Consider the following 21,547-nt stretch of genomic DNA (forward strand, 5'->3'; position numbering starts at 1 on the left):
TCGTGTCCCTGGGGCTAGCGCTGGAAGTAGCATTGGACTCAGGAAAGCAAGAAGCCGGCTGGGGCGTAAAGATTGCTCTGGGACCCACGAGAGCCCTCTGCCCCGCTTAGAACAGCCATTAGTGACTAGGGCCAGTCCCCCCAGACCAGACTAGTCCTGGGTCGCTTATTCTATGGCACACCTAAGGGAGACGGGCCCGTGGGGCTGTCCATGGTGCTGACCCTGTCCTCTATCTCTAGAAGGGGCCAGAGGCGTTGTGTACGGCTCAAACTCACTCCCTAGCCCCAACTATCAGTTCCGCAAACTGAGGCAATCAGGAGCACGCCGCTGGCACTCGGCCAACACTGTGAGACCCACCAAGAGGCGGGGGTCTGCCACAGCCAAACTTTCCCAGGATTCTTTTTATTTTAGTTCTTTTTTTTTACAACCTACAGAACTAGACCATGAAAGGATTCTTGATCTTTTTCCAGCTCTAGGGTCCAAGTTCTGGGGCTGACTGAGGCACCATATAAAAGAGGGTCTTTGGCCTCAGGGTGTTTTAAGACCCCAAAAAGCGCCTTCTGCTTCTGAGTTTGCCCAGAGTGGTAGCTTAGCAAAGTTCAGATTTTCTCCTGGTAGTCCCAGCAGCAGTAGTATTATGCCTATGACCTTCAGGTTAGGATTACTGGGTAGGAAGTAAGGAAACTTGGGCTCAAGTTTTCACTCTGCCACTAACTCCTGGTGTGGACAGGTCACCTCCCTTCTATGGACCTCAGTGACCTTGTTTGTAAAAGATTCGGCTTGGTGGTCTCTAGGCTTCTTTCCAGCTCTAGAAATGTTGACTCTCCAGTAGTTTTCTGTTTGAAAACTTACTCATTACCTCTGCAGCTTCCAGATCACATGTTTAATAACATATTTACTAAGGCACCATATAAAGGTGCACCATATAAAGGGTTTGAGGGGGGTCCCCAAAGAGGTGGAGCGACACTAGCACTGGGCAGGGTTAGGGTAAGAGATGTGTCTATGAATAGTGGGAACAAGTGGCATTTGATAGGATCTGAGTGTAAAGTTGATGAGGTCATAAGGTTCAGCAGATATTTATGGAGTGCCTAGTATGTGGTGGGAATAAGACTGTGATAAGGTTTTAGTGATTTCAAAAGCCGTAAGTTTACATTCCAGTAAGTTTAGCATTGCAGGGTGCTAACAAGATCTGACCAGCAACCCAACCCCATGGAAACTGACGTGCCCACTCTGAGGAGGTTGTCTGACCATCCAAGGTCAAGGTGCATCCCTGCAAGGTGGAAATGATTAAGCGAGGCAGACTTAGAACTGATGAGCCTTCCAGGACAGGTAGGAATTCCAGATAACAGCAACACACTGGACAACGGCCAACCTAAGGGACAGGAATAGCACGGTGAGGAGGAGGAGGAGCAAGCTTAGGGGTAGGGATGGGAAAGTGCAGTGGGAGAGGGGTTATCTCAGAGAACATCCAGACTTAGGTCTCCTTCCTCTAGCACTTATGGAGGGACTATGGCTCGGACCAGAGGACAACCAGCTCACATTCTGGTGCCACACCAGAGCTCTGTCTCCTGATGAGACACATAGGTTAAATACCCTCAGCAGCTCTCTTGCCATGCATGGCTGTTCTTCATACCCCTGTCCAGGCCCCTTCTAAATACATTTATCTGTCTTGTACCCGCTGAGGAGATTTCATCTTCCATAATGATATACGGAGCAGCGCCTCCTTTTCTTTATTTTAAATTAACCTTGCTCTAGTTTCTAAGAGTGTTGCAAAGGATCCTAATGTTTAGGATTTGGTTCATAAGTCTGTGTTCCTTTTAGCTATGCTATTCATGTAAATTTTGGCCATGTCCCCTCTGAAGAGTTTCATATTTCCCTGTCCCCTCTGAACATGTTAACCACTCATCTTGAGTTCCACTACAGTTTTTATTGTGGTTCAGCAGCTACCTTTATTGTGAGGGTAAAATAACGCTTTGCAGTGAACTAACCTGGCCAGGCTCCTACTGGCTTTTTGGTCTACCTTTCTGCCTAACCTAGGCTGCAGCACCCCAGGCACTGTCCCTGCAGAGAGGCCATCAAAGGCGGTGAGCTCAGGTGGGATGGAGACAAGGGTTGTAGGAGCAAGACCCTCCCTAGGAAGATGGGAGAACGTCAGTGGGCAGACACTCTGGGACAGTTTCTGTAAAGGGTGAGAAGTTCAGAATAAAATGCTTGGGAGTCTGAGGAGCTCTGAGCAGGGCACAGTGTTCTGACTGGGGATCTAAAGTGGCTCAAGATTGAAATGAGAATCCTTTTGTCTCCAGCTTTTGGTAATGTGGATCTTCCTTGATGTGTGGGGTAGAGATCTGTCATACCTGTAATGAAGGGGGACCAAGTAGAAGTTGGCTAACTGCACGGCAGGCCAGAGCTACAAGAGAGAGAAGGTAAAGGTTGGATGGCGGCCCCACCACCTGACTACAGACTCACCACCTTGCCTGGCCCTACCCCAACTTCTGCACACAAGACAAAGCTGCAAAACTGGGCAAGGGCTTCCCTGAGTATGGTGCCCACACTGGGAATGAGAGAATAATCCCAACAGAATAATCCCTCCCTATGTCAGGAGGACCCCCAATCCCAGGGCATTTCTGGGCTTAAGGAAGCAGGAGACCAGGCAGTTGAGGTGTCAGCTCTTACATAGTAGTTGGTGATGAGGGCATCAGGATAATCCTGAGGAGAGACAGAAGAACAATGAACACGTGCACCTCCAAGCAGCTCCCATGTGAACATCTCACACAGACTTCTGTTCACAGAGCACCCTCCTGCACCACTCCCCTCAGCGCCTCCCTCCACGGCCTGGATTCTACCTGCACTGCCCCCTTTTCATCCCCATGAAGCCGGTCTCCTTCCCCTGGGCTGCCAACCTGCCAGCCAGAGACCATCCCCACACCAGCCCAGCTCACCCGCTGGAGTTTGGCCCAGTTTTCCTGGGCCGACAGTCCGTTGAGTGTCCCTACCAGTGGGAGGAAGCAGCCTAGAAAACATGGGGCAAAGCCTCCCTAGGAAAGAGATGGTAAAGCTCTGTGAGTGCCTAAGCCCCCACCTCCCCCAACACAGCTTCGCCTTCCTGACTCCCTTTTCCTTCTGCTCACCTGATCCAACAACATCTTCTTTAGTGCATCCACCTTGGTGGTGCCGGGGATGAACCGATCCAAAACCTTGTACCAGCCTCCTATTACGGGGCCCTGAAAGTAAACCCCAGGCAGGGGGCAGTCTGCAGGGAGGAGAGCACTGGACTTTTACATCACCAAGCTCCTCCCTCAAGTATCAGAAAACAAATCCCAGGGGAAGCAGACACTAAGACAGAAGAGGGCAGCAGGTTGGCTTAGGCGTGAAAAGGAAACTGAAGGATGACTTAGAACTAAGACCACTGTCCAATCCTCTGAAGCCCCACTGTGGGCAGAACTTACCACAAAGCCACAGCCCAGGGATACCATGGTCAGGGTCCGGCCCGTCTGGTGTTCCCGCAGACCCCGCTTCTCCACCAGCTGCTGTGAGATAATGTCACCTAGGCCCATCAGGGACCCTGTGCAGGGTACACAGGTATTGGTCAGGACATCTCTTGAGGATGGGCTAGCATTCCAAGGAGGAAGGGAGGTTTGTTGGGTGAATGAGGCTCTGGCACTCTGAGCCCCAGGGCTTCATTCTGGAGACAAATGGCCAGTCCCTTCTTGCTGCCTCAAAGCCTTCTTCTCCCTAAGGATGGTGACAGCTCATGTGTATCCATTCTGTCAGAAACCAGGATGAGCAGGCCAGGGCCCAGGAACTCTCCACTGAGCAGTAAAAGGAAGTCAGAATCAGAAGCTGCAGATAGAAGGAGAACCTAAGGTTCCAGGGCTGAGATCCACAGGCTATCAGAATCGAAAGGGTTTGCCAATTTAATCCAAACCCCTTATTTTAGAAGCGTGGAAACAAAGGTCCAGGATCTCACATAACTAGTAAGTGCAGTGCCAAAGCAAGAACCAGGTGCCTTGCTTCCCAGGCACTGTTCTTTCCAGGATGCGGCACTATGAATAGATCATGTGTAGATGGTAGGGAACTCTGTCCTTCTTCCCCCAGCCCTGATGCAAGCCCCTGGCCAATGTCCTTCACCTTGGTCTTAAGGTCTCGGTTCATGGGGAACAACAAGAATAACTCTTTTTCTAGGACAAGAGTGCTCAAATGGCCCCAGGCAGGAAGATGGCTGGTCGAGCTGGTAAGGCTCCCCACAAAGAAGAGTCCTGGTCACCTCTTACCATGATCAGCTAAACCCAGACTTTCCCATTCATTACCTCAGATTGAGCAGGCAATGAGTACAGTAGCCATTTCCGCCAGGCCTCTTCCCCTGCTTCCCCTCCCCTAATTGCACAGACACCCAGCTCCAAGCAGCCCTAGTAAGACACCCACATTTAGAAACCAAGTCAGAAGTCATCACTATTTACAGAGCTCCTTGTCAGTTATGGTGGCGTGATGGTTTCTAGCAAACATACACTTACGGGGCTGCTTGGGAGTGACCGTGTGATCTCCAGCTCGTCTGTCTATCTCACTGAGTAATGAGAGCCCCTGCTCCAGCTCCGCAGCCACCACGGGCCCTGTGCCCTCAATTAGCACTGGGCAAACACATCCTGCAACCCCATTCCTTGGCCCGGAGCTGGCTCTGACGTCCATGCTGACTGCACACTCACTGCTCTGCTCTTCCTCCACACCCTCTGCACAGCCCTGCCCTGAGTAGCCTAGTCAGAAGCAGCTGGGTAAGGCTGGGAGATAGGGCTGGGTGCCCCTAAGTGACCAGGGCTGCTGGCCACAGAGAAGCTCTAGGGACCCCCCCCGGCACACCATCAAGGCAGCTCTTCCTCACCTTTCCCTGAAACTCCCAGAGTGGTGGGGCTCTTCCCCGAACACCATCAGACATGACCTCCCGGAGGGCAAGGACAGAATTCTAGATACCTCTGTTCTCCTGTCCCCCACCATACCTAACCAAGCCCCTGGCAGGCGCCCAGAAAATAAACAAAGGAAAAATGTCAAATGTACTGCTCCAAACAACAGGACTGTTCTGAGAAAGGGCATGAAGAACTCTTAAGTCTAGCCCAAAGGACCAGGTCAGACTCAAGGGGTAAGGACCTCAGAGAACTGGAGGCTTGCTCCCCCAGCCCCAGGCAGTTAGCTCTTAATTCCCTGTCCCTCGTCTCTCACACTGTGGGGTCACTGGCTGCGCTGGCAGGAAGAAGAGGGAGCTGCTGCAGCCATGCAAGAAGGGAAGAGTGATCCTGAGAAGGCCAGGGGATAGTGGAGCAGGAAAAGCAGTCGCTTCTTAAATGAAAGGCCTAACAGTGTGACAGTCTACTCTGGCAAGATGTTCACAGTTTGCACAGGGCTCTCACACACTTAATCTTCACAAAAGGTCTGGGAGGTAGGTGGTCACACCTCCATCTAATGATAAGGAAAGAGTCTTTGAGAGATGAGGTGACTCGGTAGGGAGTGGAGTTGGGACCAAGCCCAGGTCTTTCTCAAGGAGGAATAAGGAGGCAGCGGGCACCAAGAGGCTCCTGCGCCTGCCCCTCTGCAGGGGTTTCCTGCCAGGGCAAGGCCCCAAAGGGCCCACATATCAAAGATACTTCCTGGCCTAATGCATTTCCTCTCTGTCTTTACTCCTCAGAATTCTGTCACCTCTGTTCTTGGTTACCTCGTGGGGAGGGCAGGCAGCAATATTTCTGGGAAAGAAACAGTCAAAGAGAGTTGTGTGTTTTTACGATTCACAACTTGCCGACAGTCACACAAGCTAAAAGCAGAGCTGAAATGAAAACTCAGGTCCCTGACTTCTAGCCCCATAGTCCCAGAAGCCTGCAGCCTTTGAGAAAGATGGATTCTAGGCCCCCAAACATCAAGCCTGAGGGACTACCAAGAGACAGGGCAGCCGCAGAGTAAGTGGTGTGCAGCTCTGTGGCCCCTGCCAGTTTTGTTAATTTCAGACATAGCAGTGCCCAGAAGTTCTTTCTCTGCCCACAGATGATCAGGCTCCTGGACCTACTGAAACTCCAGGGTGGTCTAAGTCTTTGGTCCAAGCACAGAGCAAGGCCTGCTTCTCTGGTCGAAGTGATCCTTGTGAGCAGGAAGGGCTCAGACATTCAGATTCCTCATCCCACCTGCCCTGACCCAGAGCCCAAACAGACCAAACCACCTCCGGGAGATCTCCTGCACATATCTGGTTGGTCTGGATCTTCCAGTGCTCTAGCTCCCATCTCCTTGGACTTGTTTCCAGGGAGTTGGGGCTGGAGGCCTGCAGACATATGATGCCCAGATCCCTGATGGGGCAGGGCGAGGGGCTGCTGGGCAGCAAGGCCCAATGACAAGGCTGGGCATGGAGCCCAGTGAGCAGACACTGGCGCAGGTGTGACATCATGCCCCTGGGTAGGTGCCAGTTCTCATGCCGTCACTCCCTACCAGATCCAGGGGCCAGGAGGAGGGGAGCCTGCCTCTGAGCACCGACTGATTTGGGACCACCTCCTGCCCACTAGTGGAAAAGCCCCAACTCCCACACCCTCTTTCCAGGCATGGGTGGGAGTAGATTCCCTATTTCTCCTATGTTGTTCCTCTCCTGGCTTTTGCGTAGAGTCTTATGTACAAGAAAATAAAGCGTTAATGGTACAGGGTAGGAAGTAGCTTCTTGGAACGAGGAGAGGAAGTGTGTCCTTGAGTACAGGAGGCCTAGGTCAGCAGGTATAGCTGCTGGCATGGGGCCAGCAGTGCTGCCATTCTTCTCTAAAATCTCCAACCATTAACTAGCTGCCTGGGGTAGGGACTTGGTCTGGCACAGAGCCTAGAGGGAGCTGAAGCCCAGCAGTAGGAGGGGAGAGTGCATCCTCTGGGATTGGTCTGAATGCTCCCTCCATTCCTGGCCTGAACCCATCCCACTGCTAGAAAATGAGACAAAATGGTTTTGCAGCTAGTCAGGTATCTGAGCTCAGACCAGCTGGGGCTGCACTCAGCATTCGGAGGCCTGAATCGTCTCAAATGCAAGGCAGTGCCCTAGGTTCTAATGCCAGCTCTAACACTAACCATGTGAGACGCGCTGCATGTCATTCCCCCATTTGCCTCAGTTTCCTTCTCTGTAGTATCAGGGGTTGGACCGGACGCTGTAAGGCCTGTTGAGCCCTCACATCCTGGCTTAATTCAGATTCCAGGGAAACCAGTGTCTGCAGGAGCTCAGCTGCTCCCATAGCAGGACCATGGTGGCCTAAGATGGATGGAGCTGGGCCCTGGGCCCACTGGAGACTGAAAGGGCCCTCGAGAAAGGAAGGAATAAGGCTGACTCACACTCTCCACAGAACATGCAGCAGACCTTTCCCCAGGCTGCCCTGTTCCTGATGCTAGCTTGGCCAGAAGTGGTTTATCAGGCACTTACTGCAGTTCAACCTGATAGAACCTTGCTTCAGGCCTATGCCATACCGGGGGCTTTGTGTTGATGTCTTCAGTGACAATGCATGTGCAAGCTGGTAGTGGAGGGGAGTTAACATCCCATGGAGTGAACCTCTCACCAATGTGGGATGGAAGCTGGTGGATAAAGGTCTCTTCTTTTCTCCAAAAATGACTATTCATCCAGACAGTCCTAGGAAGCATTTCAAAGAGCTTCTCAGTCAGTTAGTTCCAAGAGACTGAGCAACCAGTTGCCCTTAGCAGTGGCCAGTTTGATAACGCATCCTTATACTGGCTTTCCCTCTTTCCCTCCATGGGATTATGTCCTATTTCCTAACAAAGTATTTTCACATAAGCTGCAGGCTGTGCTATAACAGTTATCCATGTTCAGACTTGTGGCAAGTGGAACAAACCCAATCCAAACACCACTATAAAAAGAATAGCTTATTTTGTCTATGTTGCCAACAGTCATAGAAAAAGCCAACCCCTTGAGCATTTATGTTTACTGAGCATTTTTTTATTTCCAAAGCTGTTTCACAGAGATAATCCCTATACTGACCCTGTTAAGACATATAACTAAACTCAAGTTCTAAATTAGGAAGCTGAGGCCCAAAGAGGTTTACTCACTTGTCCTGATTAATGCAGCTACTAAGTGCTATGGCTCTGAGATTCAAATCTTGGTCTTCTAACTCCAAGTCTGAAATCTCTGTTCTGTTTTACAGTATAATGAGTGATCCCATGGGACCTTAGGAACTACTGTGTTGGGGCCCCAAAATGGCTCAGTGAGCTAATTCCATTTCCCCCCTTTATTTGTAGTTTGATCCAAATACACTGGACTGTAGGGAAGAAAAAGTCTGAAAGGTCTGGAAAAGTATGAGAAGAGTACTCAGGGGCTACAGGTTGTTTCAGGGCAGAGCTGGGATATGGGCACAGCCTCAGGAAGATTCAGGATATGGAGCCAAAGGGCTCTAGCACCAACAGACCAGAACCCCAGTTCAGCCACGTCTGCACCCGAGCCCCTTGGAGTTCTAGTTTCTGCACCTGTCGGCTGCAGATCCCTTGGGTAGGGAAATACAAGGACTGTCTTTCCCTCCCTATTCTTGACAGCCACGAGGGGGAACCTTCCATCTGGCAGTTACGGGCCCTGAGGGAATCTAAAGCTGGGCAAAGGGCCCAGCGTGTCAGTTCCCATCACAGCCACACTGTCCAGCATGAGTCACCATACACGCAGCCAGGTTGAGTCATACGGGCTGACGGACACTCTGAGGACAGGACAAGAGGTGGTTGGGCACCGGACGCTGGAGAGGGGCCCAAGGTAGGGTAAAAGAGTCCATCTCCAGGCCATTCATGTAGTGGAGTTTCTAGTGAAGCAGGACTATTGTGGTAATAGGATCCCTGTTCCACTCTAGCTGTCAGTAATTCCCAATCCCTTCCAACAGTCCTCTTCTCAGAAGCCCATAGTCCTCATTAGAATCCCATTCCCTTCCTCTAAACATAGGTAAGACCCCATCTTAACCTGATTGCCCTTTGCACTACCCTGATGGTCCTTCTAATCCTTCCCCAAGACTTACTCATCCCCATGCCACCCCTTTACATTAGCCAATGTGCAAAATGAAGATGGTAACAAATGCAGGTAAGTCACTACATTACCTCTGTGAGGTTGCTATTCAATTACTGAATTTGGAGTAAAAAAACTTTGGTTAGTATATTGTTTAGGGATACATACATAGGTAGTAAACTATTAGAAAAGAATGATATAAATAAAACTCAGGAAAGTGGTAATCTCTTAAGGTGAGGTGTTCAAGGGATCTCAAAGCTGGGTACTGATACAGGAGTGTTCAGTTTTAATACACATCTTAATCATTCTTTTGTATATTTCACAATAAAAAATACTAAGAAAAACAAACAGGTCAGAGTCTTGATTCAGCATGTATTAGGTGTGTGATCTAACGTGGGTTCAAGTAATCCTAGCTCACCCACCTTTGTGGGGTCCCCACAATATAGTGAACATGAAAGTGCTTTGCATATAGAAAATGTTAGAGGAGTGTTTGTTATTGTTAGTTTTCCAAGTTGGGGCCTACTGGAGCAATGCCTTTATCCTTAAAAACTGACTGCTCAGCTTTTTGAGGACTTTCAAATCTTATCTCACAGTTAGGCCAACTATGCATACCCCTTAAAAACAGCCCTGGGGACCCACTCTTCAAAACAGAATGGGGACAGCTTGGGATGTGAGACAGCCAACCCTTCAAGGAGGCTGAAGAGAAGCAGGAAATGAGGGCACTGAGGAGGTGTGAGCCTCTGCCTTCCAAATCAGCCTGCTGCTCTGGTCCCACTCGGGTCCCAGAGGGACACTCACCAGCCGTCAGGACCTGTACTTTCCACGGGTGAGCAGCCAGAGCCCGCTGGTATGCCCGCCAGAGTGCCATGCTTCCTGTCAAGCCAAGAGGAGAGGGTGTCACCACCACTGCCCCTCCTCACAATTACGGAGCTGCCAGACATTCCCTTGTGCCACTCCCTCTCCCACTTTCCACTTCCAATATGTCTTAAACCGGCAGAGGCCAGAGGAGGGATGCTTCTCGGACAACTTCCCGTCACAGGGATCGCCTTAGACAACTGGGGAAGAGAGAAGGGATGTAGGCAGCTATGGACTCCCGGTGGCAGCCACCGACCACCCTACCCCTAGTCCTAAAGCAGGGCCACCTGAAGCCCGTTCCCAACTGAGACACTCATGAGAACAGGCTTGCTCTGGCTTCCACCCAGAGCCTGGGTCCCGGAAAAGTGAGCCTGGTCGGTTTCCAGATTCACACTCTTAGTTGGAATCAGCTCATATCCTTTCTGAGTCCAACTCCACTCCGGAAACAGGTTCCGTCACTGCCCGGGCCTGGAAAGATCACATGCCCTCCGGGCGCTCCTGCAGCGCGACGCTTTGAGCCTGTGACCACGGATCACCTGCCACTCACCTGAGCGCGAGCTCGGCTCGGAGCATCCCCTCTCACGTGACTAGAGCGGGCCCAGGGACTTCCGCTTCAAGCCCCACCCCTTCCGCCCGCTGCCCGCCGTCTTGCGGATCCTTGCAGTCAGGAGAGGAATACGAGTCTACTGAGCCATTAAAACCCGTGGAGAGCTCTGCTTGGTGCACCCACTCTGTGAGCCGCCCTTTCCCAGTTGGACCTTGGTGTGGGGCCCGCCAGCCATACTTCCTCCTGCCCCTTCTCTCCCAGAGGCCCTGAACCTCTCTCAACCGGATGGACTCTCCTTATTCAGCCCACACCCCCTCCCCTGAACTGGCCAAGGTCCTGGCATCCTTCTGTCTCAGGAACCAGTTCGGGAACTAAAAGCAAGTTAAGTGCGTGCGTGGTCTTATGTTTCCAGGTTATTAGCCTCAACTGTGAGTTCCTGAGTGGGTGGGGCTAGGCCTTGTTCTTATTTGTCGTCCTCATAGCAAGTAGTTTAGTGCTTTGCCCAATACAGCCCCTTTAGAAATGCTGCATAAAAATGATTTCCACGGAAAGCACTGGAATTACAGAACCTCTGAAGAGTTTAGGTCTTGTCTCCATACCTAACACTAGTGGTCATCATTAGATTTGAACTTAAGGTTCTCCATCTGTTAAATGAGGGGGTTGCAATATGTTTTTCAAACTGGATTCCTCAGTTCTAGGGGTTTATAAAATGTTTTTGTAGGGGGACAAGAAGGGGAGGCTCACTACAGGTTCTCTCTGCCTCCACTGTTTTTTAAATATATACTTCTAAAAAGAGCCATTTTAAACAAAGGTGCCCACAACTAAGTGTTTGAAAACCAGTATATTAGGTGATTTCTTAATCTCCTTCCAACTCTAATATTCTAAGATTCTGTGAATATAGTACAATATCTTTTCTGGGGCGGTGGAAATTTCTACGCTATCCCTGGCAGTGGATTTGTCAGGCCGGCAGCCTTTGCTTATCTCCAGGGAGCCCACACTTTAGAGGACAGACTCTTACAGGGCTCTCTGCCTACCTAGCTGCAGCCTCAGTTTACTCAATTCCTGTATGATTAAGGCAAGGAGAATCCTGTCACAAATCTTAGTGAAACAAGAGTAAAGAAGCAAGAGAATTCAGTGTCAAAAACATTTAACTAAAAGGCTCCTATATGCAAAACACCATGCTAGAGTCAATTTACACTAGCAAATGTAATAGGAGATCAAATGTGGTAGGTTGTAAAGTTGTATTCTGAAGTTAGACTATCTGGGTTCAAATCCCAGCATCACCACTTAGTAATTAAATGACCTTGTTCAGACTTACCCTCTCTTATCATTAAAATGGCAAAACCTGTGCTCGCTTCGGCAGCACATATACTAAAATGGCAAAACCCACTGGGTACAGTGGTTCATGCCTGTAATCCCAGCACTTTGGAAGGCCAAGGCAGAATGATCACTTGAGGCCAGTTCAAGACCAGCCGGGGCTATTGCTGGTAGTGAGACCTCATCTCTACAAAAAATTAAAAAATTAGCTGGGCATGGTGGTGTGTGCCTGTAGTCCCACCTACTCAGGAGGCTGAGGCAGGAGGATTGCTTCAACCCACGAGTTAGGGGTTGCAGTGAGCAATGATTGTGCCACTGTACTCCAGCCTGGGTGACAGAGTGAGAGCCTGTCTCACAAAAAAAAAAAAAGGCAAATACCCACCTCGTAGGATTAAGTAACAGATGCAAGGTACCTGAAATGGATCAAGTGTTTAATACTTGTTTATCCTCTTTTCCCTTCCACCCCCTTGGGAACACATAGGAGGGACAATATTTTTTACTGATAGAAAACTGGGAAGCTCTTTGGTAAAGGTGGAATTTGAGCTGGCATCTCAAAGGATGAATGGAACTTAGGTGAAGATGGTGGAAAAGGACACTACTGGAGAAGTGAACAGTGTGAGCAAAGGGACAAAGGTAGGGAAGTGCAAGAACCAGTGGATACGCTCTGAGGGAGGGTTGGAAGGGGAGTGGTCTAGGGAGAAAAAGGTTTCTGGTAGAAAAAAAGAGCCAGGTCAAGACTAAGGCTGAGACTCAGCCCTGCTGGAGCAGGGCTGCCAGCACCAATCTATAGCCTCAACAGTGTGGGTCCCCAGATCCCATCTTTTCTACCACTGAAAGTAGGAAAGGGACTGCTATGTAGAATGAGCAAAGCTTCTCTGCAACAGAAGGCACTTCCTTATCAGTCAGCTCAAAAAACAAAACTGGCTCAATGTGAGGTGGATCAGAATAGGGCAGCACAACACACAGCTCCTTTGCATGGACACGGGTCGTAGTCCCTCTGCTGATGGACCTGGGTTTCCTCCAGGTCTGTTTCCTTGTCTGTACAGGATAGGCACTGCACTTCTTGATTCCCTTCTTCTTAAAGGAGATGTTCTGATATATTATAAAGTCCCTACTCTAGAGAGGTAGAAAGCTGTTCCTAGATATTTAGCCAGTTGAGAGTACCAAAGGGTTTTGTTCCAGGTATCTCCACTCCCTCCAATAGGAGCTGGCTGCCTATTTTCCTCTATTTCCTGAGGTCCTCTATTTCCCTCCAAACCCCAGCCTGTACTCCTACACGTTCCAAGGTGATTTGCCTTTTTCTCATTGCTGGGGTCTGTCCTTGCTTAGGAGGCAGTATCATCGTCACTGAGTCTGCAGCATCCCACAAGAGGACTCTAACAAGATGAGATAAAACAATACATTACTGCACTTGGGTTCTAAACACCTCCTATATTTAAATAAAGTAGCTAAACATGTTTAATAAGTCAACAATGTGACAGTATCATGAAGGATCAAAAATTATGTGTAAAAGAATGGTTGAAGTAACTGAAGATATTTAATCTAGAGAAGATAAGATTTGGGAAGCACATGATAGCTATTGTTAAATAATTAAAAGGGCAATCACAGGGAATCATGACTAGATTTCCTAACATCCATGAGTAAAATTTATAGAGGTATACTCTCTGACTTGATATAAAGGAAGATTTTTAAAAACATGACTGTTTAGGTGTGTTCAAGTAGGGTCATATGACCAGTGATTGGGAGTATTTCATAAGCAGGGGCAGGTAAGATCTGAGCCACTGTTCTGTTGGTAGGGTGTCTGTGGTGTTCCTCAGTTAAAGAAGTACTATAAGCAACTCAGTCCAATAAATTACTGTCACCCCTCTTGGGCTTGTGTTGGTTACGCTAATGAAGAAGTTTGGGAAGTTTGCATCCTGGAATAGTCAGACAGGAGCTTTCCTGAAGATACCCTTTTCAATTCTCCAAACATCCACTCACAAGTGGTCTCAAAAACACCCAGTACCTTTACTTAGCTTTACCTACTCAACAATATGCTCAATATGAGCAGTTTGACTCCCAAGCCTAGGTCAGGCCTAAGTGTTTCTCGTGAGCCAAAGTCTTAGGCTGAGGAGCCTTGAGAATTTGTGGAGGGAGAGCCCCCTTGCCTGCAGGGGTCTGTGATCACAGAAGTCTGTGGTAGGAGAGGGATCTAAGGAGTCCTGGGGAGGCAGGCCTAAAGGTCCAGGCCTGGCAGCATCACTGTCCAGGAAAGCCCCAGATCCTATGGCTCTGTGCATGGGAGCCTTTTGTTCTTGGCAGACTTCATTCCAGGGGTCCTGTGTGGCCCAAGACTAGGGATTGGGCAGAAGGTGATGGCTGGTTGGAGAGAAGCCAGGCCGTCTAGTGGGGGAGGATGGCTGGAACATAGCACTGAAGTGGGCGCGGCTTTCAAGCTGCATACGGTGGCCCAGTGGGGAGGTGAGTCCACGGACAAAATGGATTCGAACCAGCCCCGACTGCCCCCCAGATACCAGCCATCCATATGAGTCCAGGTTTGGGCTGAAACGTACCTGTGAAGAGGAAACAAAAGAGAGATGCTCACGGGTGGTGCCTTAAGGTGACTCTTAGCTGTAAAAGCAAAAAGAGGGGTCACAATCTGAAAGGATAGGACCACGATGGGGTGAGAGAGGTAAGAATGAGAAGCCAGTGAGGTATGTCTATCATGCTCATCAGTTACCACAGCTGTTTTCCCTACTTAGCTATTTATGTTACCTTTTCATCTCCCATTTCCATTTCATCGATTGCAGGCCCAGAGTTAGGGGAAAATGAGAGTGGAGGGTGGAGAAGATGAGAGACTACCTTATGAATAGCCTCGAGCTGCAGCCTGTCCAGGCAAAGTTGAGAATGCCCCTCTCCCTCCTGCATGCGCAGCATTGGTTCTCTATGGAGCAGATCGTGGAATGTACCCTGGGGAGGGGAAGTAGAATAGGACAGAGAATGTGAGCATCTCCTTAGTTTTGCATCTTTATGCTGGAACTCAGGATTCCTACTATACAAGGACTAAAGTTTTCTACCTTTTCTAGTATCACACCCAATTCTCCTGGCCTCAACTTACCAAATCTGTGTCTTGAAAGAGCAAGTAGTGATGATTGACAGTTTCAGCATAAGTTCGAGCCTTGGGAGGGTTGGGGGCCCCAGAAGCAGAAAAGTGGTCTTGACCTTCCAGACTGTCCTGATAGGGCATTAGATCTGCTTTATAGATGGGCTAGAAAGGAGACCATGAGTTTAGGTTCTATAGTACTAAAGACAGAATAAAAGCAAAGAGAGAAGAAACTGGTTTTGGGCAGGAAAGACTTAAAGATGGAAGAAAGTAATGTTTAAATATATTAAATGTATACTCAGATACAACAGGGTAGGGAAGATTATACACAACTCAGTGCCAAGACTTTCAGGGACAGTATCAGGGCTGGGAGACCTAGTACTAATTTGTACTCTACCAGGAGTTGGGAGAGCATGTGGATTAGGATCCAACAGCTGCCGTTAGATGTTCATATACGTACAAATCTTCGCTCTATAGGTCGCTTGACATTTATTGGGTTCAGTGCCATATCGGGCAATATAGCAGCAATGAGCTCCCCGGATATATCTCCTGCGGCTATTGTCCCAAGCCAGTCGGATCCTGAAAGACTCTAATCAGAAGAGACAGATTTCATTCATTCATTTGTTCATGTAGTCATTTAGTTCTATCAACTGGTAACAACTGCATAGTCTAAGAGAGACACACAAACAAAAATGACTTTATCATAACCCATGTCCCTGATGATACAATTACCACACACGCATCCTTTCCTTCTACCCAAAATTACTGCCTCTTCCTGACCACCACTAGTGAATAAATGAACCATTTTCTTATGTAATGAAGACTGCGGAAGAGAGAGGGGCTCACCCAGACAGTGCCTTTTCGGGGAGCAGTGAAGTAGGCCTTGAAACCAAGGTAACCAGCATCAATATAATGAATCCCACAGAGTCCATAACTGTTAAAGAAAGAGAAATAAAACCTTCCTTTTTCTAGGATTAGATTCATTTCTTCTCCCCAATTCCTTCCAGAATTCAAATCACCTCAGTGAACCAACTTCTCAACCCTCCTCTCCCCACAACAATCTGGCATGCTTTGCACCCCAACCCTTAGGGCCAGTCCCCAGAGCTCCTCCTATCTCCGTCCTGCCGTACGAGGCATAACAGTTGTCCTGAGCCACGGTGACACCATTGTAGGGGAGCAGCCAGGCCAGCTCTGTACTCAAGAAGCGCTTGATAGAGTTTATTGGTTCATAAGGTCGTCGAAGGTCCCAGAATTTGATTTTCCGGTCGCTCCCCGCAGAGACAAGGAAATGACTGTGAAAAGAAAGGAGAAGATCAAATCTGAACAAATCTGAAAAAGTTAGCCTGTCCCAGTCCTCACCTTCCCACTCCACAGATCTCCTATTCTATACCTGTTAGCTTTGCACCATTGAAGGGTACGCACAGCCTGGTCATGGGCTAGGAAACACTGAAAGGGGTAGAGCTTTAAGGAGCCATCAGAGAGCCGTATCCGCTGTAGAGGCGAGTTTGTGGGGAGGTTCCAGAAAACCACCATGCCTGCAGTAGGGACAGAATGTGTAAAGGCAGGTTCTTTCTTCCTGGGTCTAAATACTGTCTCTGGGCTTCTAGGGCCTTTGTCTTCTCTCAGAGCCAAACCACTATGAAGGAATGTGGGGATCATGATTAGCTACCCAATACTCCCTCTATGGTTTAAAGACAACCTGACACTTCAGCCCCGATTCTCGTTGACAAAAAAGTAATAGCTTAGTCTGGAATCTGCAGTTGAAAGATGACAGACTGAATGCACTGCACCTAGTAGCCTCTACTCCCTACTAAATAAAAGTAAAGGCATTTTTAAAAAGTATAACTCTTCCAGAACAAGGGTTGGCAAACTATAGTCCATGGACCAAATACAGGCTGCCACTTCTTTGGTAAATACAGTTTTATTGGAACACAGCTACATCCATTCTACATGCTACTTCCACATTATAATGGCAGAGTTAAGTAGTTCCAACAATGGCCAAACAGCCCACAAAGCCTAAAGTTACTATCTAGATCATTACAGAAAAAGTTTGCTAACTCTGCTCAAAGAGAATAGGCAAGACGCCAAAAGCAATAAAATGCAGGAGAAACAGAAAACGAATGGACAAATAGAAACCAACTCAGGTGACCCAAACCACGCTGGCCCCTGATAAGGCCTGGCAGAGAAGAAGGTATTCAAAAGTATAACTAAAAAGACAAATTAAAGAATAAAAAGTTTAAAAATAATAGCTGGGAAAAATATTAGTAGCTAAAACCCCTTTTATACATAAACTCAGGGAATTTAGCATCTATGAACCTTTCTTGAAAAAAACTAATAGTGAATTATAGCTATGTAATATATTAATAAATAATTCAGCAATGGAGGGGGAAACTGAGATAAGTAGATGGGTAGAAACACTCAATCATTAAATAACTGTAGGAATTAGGATAGCAGAACAGCATCAATTATCATCTACCTTGACAATGTAAGAATAATATTACCAAAAGAAAAACAGAAGATGGAGAGAGGGATGATCTAGGGAGAAATGTAAGAGTGCTGATTTACTTATCTTCCCAGCACAAAATCTGAAAATCTGCTTATGTCTAAAAATGAAACTGTCATTTAAAAACAATAACCTAATAACTCCAACTACAATGTTATTTATATTCTTTTTTTCTTTGTAATTCTAAAAGTATCTTAGAGGAACTAATATCTCTTGTGGTGAAGGAACATTTATTAGGAGCTTACCTAATGTTTCAGTTTGACTTCAGTGTCTTTTTCTTCTATAAAATTAAGGTATAATTAAATTTAATACCTTTTAATTTAGAATAGCTTATATAGTATGATCCCATTTTTATAAAATTCTCTTTTCTCTAATCTTCTTATCTTTATATATGCATAGAGAACAGCATGAAATGATGTTCATCTGCTCAATTTTTTTTTAATCCACCCAAGATAGTACTTCAACTACTCAATTTTTTTCTGAACATAAAAATTCTAATGACATTTCTTTCTTCTTTGTATTTTTTTACATTGCTTGAATATTTCTAACTATTGTATAATGTCCAGCACCAAACCAGAAAAGAAACAACAACCAAAAAACAAGTATACATAGAAAGTTTAAAGAGCAATAGCTCCTTACATTTTACTTTGTTTTTACCATTATAGTATCCAGCAGCCAGGTGGTGGTGAGGGCTGGTAGGCATCCAGGCCAGGCTCAGGCACTGACCACACTCAGAGGGGTCTGAAGCTTGCACAGACCCCACCTGCAAGGTCGCCACACATTGTACCTACAGGGAAAGAAGAGATGGGACTAGGATTAGGAATGCCTACTATTTGGAATGAAGGCTCTAATCAGTGTTTAATCCAGCAGGATGGGGTATTTTTCAGAACTAGGAGACTCACTGTGAAATCAGCAAGGTGAGGCTCTAAGAAGATGGAGCCTCAGCTAAGGTAGCAGGTTCCTCACTCACCTTATAGATGGCAGGCTTCACTGCATCTGTGAGGAAGAAGAGCAGTAACTAATGCTATGATCCTGAGGACTGAGCTCCTCACCAGGCCTGCCCTTAAGTCAGCACCCCGCCCCTTGGATAATGACCTTCCTTTAACCTTTGTTGAGAAGCCCTCATCTTTCCACCACCAAATTTATGAACCTACCTCTTTATCTGCCCCCATCTTCTTTCCTTCCATTATACCTGATAGTATAGTCCTTCCTCCTATCAGAAGGGCTGACCCCTTCACTCTGCAATCTTCTCATCCTCTCGCCTTTTCCAAAACATTGCTCACTGCAGTATCCCTCCTTTCTCGTGCATTATCCATTTGTTCTCCCCCTGCTGGGTCATTCCTGTATTCCCCTGTAAACATGCCCTATTATCTCCTATGCAAATAAATAGACAAAAACCTGACTTTACCCCTATCCATCCCAGCCACCACCCTCATTTATTCATTCCCCTTCACAGCCAAACTTCTTGAAAGAATCATCTCTACTTACTGTCTTCCCCTCCTCCCCTCCTATTCCCTCCTCAACCCACTCCTCCACCAGACCATCACACTTTGCAGGACTTTCCAGGGCCCAAACCTGAGTGCCCTCTTCTTTAAACACTTCATACTAAAAACAAACTAATTCAACAATGGAGCTGCCCTGCTCTGCCCCATACCTCTTCTTGCTCATCTTCAGCTCTATAGTCCATCCCTCCATTCACATCAAAGACACTGTGTGTTTGTGTGTATGTGTGGTGCTGAGGGCAGGAGAGGCTGAGAATAGGATGGGAACAGGGGAGACAGATGAGTATGGAGAGGAAATGGGTCCCATCCGTCAGCCTCAGCCCTTAGTGGCTCTTCACACAGCCAATTAACTGGCAGCAAGAAGGGGAAAGGCCTGGGAGTACAGGAGGAGAGGGCAGATGATGGAGATAAAAGGTATTATGCTGAAAGAGTACAGCTGTTAAGACTGTAAGAGAGAGAAAGTTCAAGAACAAACATGTGAAGACACAGGGGGCCTTGGGGAGGTAGCTGAGTGAGGCTTCTCACTAGAGAGGCTGGGCCCAGAGGAGTCTCAGGGGAGATGGAAAGGCCCTGCTAAGCTCTGGCCACTGCTACAGCAGCCCCATCCTCCTTGCTGTGCTACTTACCCGGGGACTGCTGAGCCAGCAGGGCCTCAGGATGGGGTAGACTGAAGAGCAGCACCTTCCCATCTGAGCAGGCAAGAGCCAAGAGACCCAGTCGGGGGAGGAGAGGAGCCTAGAGGGTGAGAGCAGATCTGTGCTGAGGCTTGCTGCCTTCAGGCGCCTCTCAGAAAACCTTTGAGGTTCTAATCCCCGAAAATACAATATGAAGTTGCTGGAAAAACTTCATCTACCACACTCCAGCTGTCCTCCCCCTAGCTCTGAGAACTCCTAGGGCCTCTTTGTCCTGGCTGAGTCCTAGGGCCATCTCACAGTCAACTGGGAAGTACCTTCCGTGGGGTGCCTGGAAGTTCCCATGCTCCACTGGGGCAGAACTTGAGGTCCCAGATACAGCCGTGGTCACAAGCAATCCCATAGACAAAGTGGGCCCTGTTGCCAGGACTGGAGAGAGAGAGCATGTGGGGACAGTGGGTAGGAAGAAGGGGCCTAGGACTGCCGGACTATGCTCCTTTTGTCTCACCCAGTGCAAGCCCTTCCCCCTATCCTGCCCAGCCCCCATCCTGCTGTCCAACTCAACCACCCCCCATGGCAGTGTCCAGCCCCACCTCACCAGCTTTCTTGCTGCAAGGTCCCAAGGCCCCAGAGCTGGAGCAGCCCAGGGCCCGAATGAAGCTGGCTCAGTGGGTGTGTCTCATTCATGTCAGGGCTGGAGAAAAGGGCCACATACTGCAAGGCTCCTGCCCCCTCTGGGACTGGGCACCAGTCTAGAGCCCAGAGTGGTCCCCCAGTGAAGAAGGACACATCCCAGCGCTCTGGATGTGCTGTGATAGAGCTAAATCTAGAGAAAAGTCAAAGAAAGATGGGATGAAAAAAAGAGTTAATAAAAAAATCTCCCTAGCTTCCCTTGGTCTGGCTGGCAGTGATAAGCATTACAAATTAGAGAGGGGTGACCAGCTCTAGCCAGGACTCTTATCCTTGAGACCAACAGGACCAGAATCAAGGGAAGGACAGGACTAATCTGTCATCCCTTTCGACATTCATTTTTCCTGTTTCTGGCTCCTAGAATCAGAAATAAGGGCTAAGGACAGTTTTCACCTGTTTATTCGGTAGAGTGTGCCATCTTCAGGTAGCCCTTCACGTTGTACAGAAAATAGTGGTGACTTCTCCTCCTGGGGCAGGTAGGGAGCAGCCTCACTGGGGGAAGGCAAAGGAACAGCCCGAATTTGGAAGAGGTTCACCCATCCCAGGATTCCCATTATAGATCCAGAGTCCTCTGTCACCCTTTCATCTCCAGTGGTGTCACCCTTCCTGGGCTTCAGAGATGTTGCTTTGACTTACGGCTCAGATAACAAGTGCCACTTCCAGGCTAAAGGAATCCACTCAGCAAACTCCCAGTAGGAATGCTTCTGTTCTCGGCTGGAGAAACAGAAGAAGCATCAGTGAAGGAGGAGAGGGATTCTAGAGCAGTGCAGTCCAATAAACCTTTCTGTGAGGATGGAAATGATCTATTATCTGTGTTGTCCAATACACTAGCCTCTACCTGTTAGTAGCTAGTGGGTACCTGAAATGTGGCTAGTGCAGCTGAGAAACTTTTCATTTTATTTAATTTGAATTAGAGTTCTAGAGCTCTTGCCTTTGGAGTGGTGCCTTTTAGTAATGAATGTCATCACGGTCTTCCACCCATCAGTGCTCCTCTCTTGCCCACGGCCCGCTTCTAGACTCTTCTTGCACTCCTCCACCACCCCTGCATCCCCAGCCCCCACAAGCCCCAAGTCTCACAGGTCCTTGGTGAGATGGAGGCACTTCCAAACAGGAGCCATGATGTGATTTGGTAAGCCATTGGGAGCCACTCCTCGACAGTGTGGCTTCTGTTTCTGAGGATCAAATTGAAGAAAATGTAAGGGAGAGAACTCTACGGGTTGGAGAAAGTCCTAAGAGACAGCTCTTTCCCAGGTTTTACTTTCCTTGGCACTATTTTCTCTTCAACCACTGCCCTATCAGCATCTTAAAAGATTTGTGTTTCAACCATTACAATGACATCTCCACCTTCCCCTCCTACTCCTCCATCAAAACTGCAAAATCTGATAACTATTTTCTGTTCACCTTCCTCAATGTCTTCATGGCATTTTTTTGTT

General features: G+C 48.1%; 2 protein-coding genes across 2 annotated transcripts in view; both read right to left on the bottom strand.

Moving 5' to 3' along the window:
- Window positions 1-868: 868 nt before the first annotated feature.
- On the bottom strand, window positions 869-10,398 carry MPV17 (MpV17 mitochondrial inner membrane protein). The gene is made up of 8 exons (XM_012652447.1): window positions 10,389-10,398; window positions 9,785-9,859; window positions 3,447-3,562; window positions 3,129-3,221; window positions 2,940-3,035; window positions 2,674-2,706; window positions 2,355-2,407; window positions 869-1,372 (listed from the first exon to the last, which is right to left on the bottom strand). Exons 2-8 carry the CDS (start codon window positions 9,852-9,854, stop codon window positions 1,303-1,305), a joined length of 531 nt encoding a protein of 176 aa, XP_012507901.1. The 5' UTR covers window positions 9,855-9,859; window positions 10,389-10,398; the 3' UTR covers window positions 869-1,302.
- A 2,825-nt stretch (window positions 10,399-13,223) lies between these two features.
- The window catches only part of GTF3C2 (general transcription factor IIIC, polypeptide 2, beta 110kDa), a 23,038-nt gene continuing 14,714 nt past the window's right edge, over window positions 13,224-21,547 (bottom strand). The window contains exons 5-19 of the mRNA XM_012652448.1: window positions 21,192-21,286; window positions 20,751-20,828; window positions 20,508-20,606; window positions 20,023-20,250; window positions 19,742-19,853; window positions 19,419-19,527; window positions 18,261-18,286; window positions 17,948-18,077; window positions 16,178-16,322; window positions 15,918-16,079; window positions 15,634-15,721; window positions 15,248-15,376; window positions 14,803-14,952; window positions 14,547-14,654; window positions 13,224-14,257 (exon numbers count right to left, since the gene is read on the bottom strand). Of these exons, the coding sequence (XP_012507902.1) occupies window positions 14,039-14,257; window positions 14,547-14,654; window positions 14,803-14,952; window positions 15,248-15,376; window positions 15,634-15,721; window positions 15,918-16,079; window positions 16,178-16,322; window positions 17,948-18,077; window positions 18,261-18,286; window positions 19,419-19,527; window positions 19,742-19,853; window positions 20,023-20,250; window positions 20,508-20,606; window positions 20,751-20,828; window positions 21,192-21,286 (1,878 nt within the window). The 3' untranslated portion in view covers window positions 13,224-14,038. The remainder of the gene's footprint in view (window positions 14,258-14,546; window positions 14,655-14,802; window positions 14,953-15,247; window positions 15,377-15,633; window positions 15,722-15,917; window positions 16,080-16,177; window positions 16,323-17,947; window positions 18,078-18,260; window positions 18,287-19,418; window positions 19,528-19,741; window positions 19,854-20,022; window positions 20,251-20,507; window positions 20,607-20,750; window positions 20,829-21,191; window positions 21,287-21,547) is intronic.

Source organism: Propithecus coquereli, unplaced genomic scaffold (assembly GCF_000956105.1).
Source record: "Propithecus coquereli isolate 6110/MARCELLA unplaced genomic scaffold, Pcoq_1.0 Scaffold39, whole genome shotgun sequence".
Classification (NCBI taxonomy): Eukaryota; Metazoa; Chordata; class Mammalia; order Primates; family Indriidae; genus Propithecus; species Propithecus coquereli.

Bases quoted from the DNA above. Each gene is read 5' to 3' on its own strand.
- MPV17 (XM_012652447.1), bottom strand. From the start codon at position 9,854: ATGGCACTCTGGCGGGCATACCAGCGGGCTCTGGCTGCTCACCCGTGG. The intron at 3,222-3,446 runs GTAAGTTCTGCC...GTTTACTTTCAG, and splicing joins CCCTGGGCTGTGGCTTTGTG to GGCCCCGTAATAGGAGGCTG. The intron at 1,373-2,354 runs GTATGACAGATC...CCTGTCCCTTAG, and splicing joins TTGGTCCCCCTTCATTACAG to GTTGGCCGTTGTCCAGTGTG.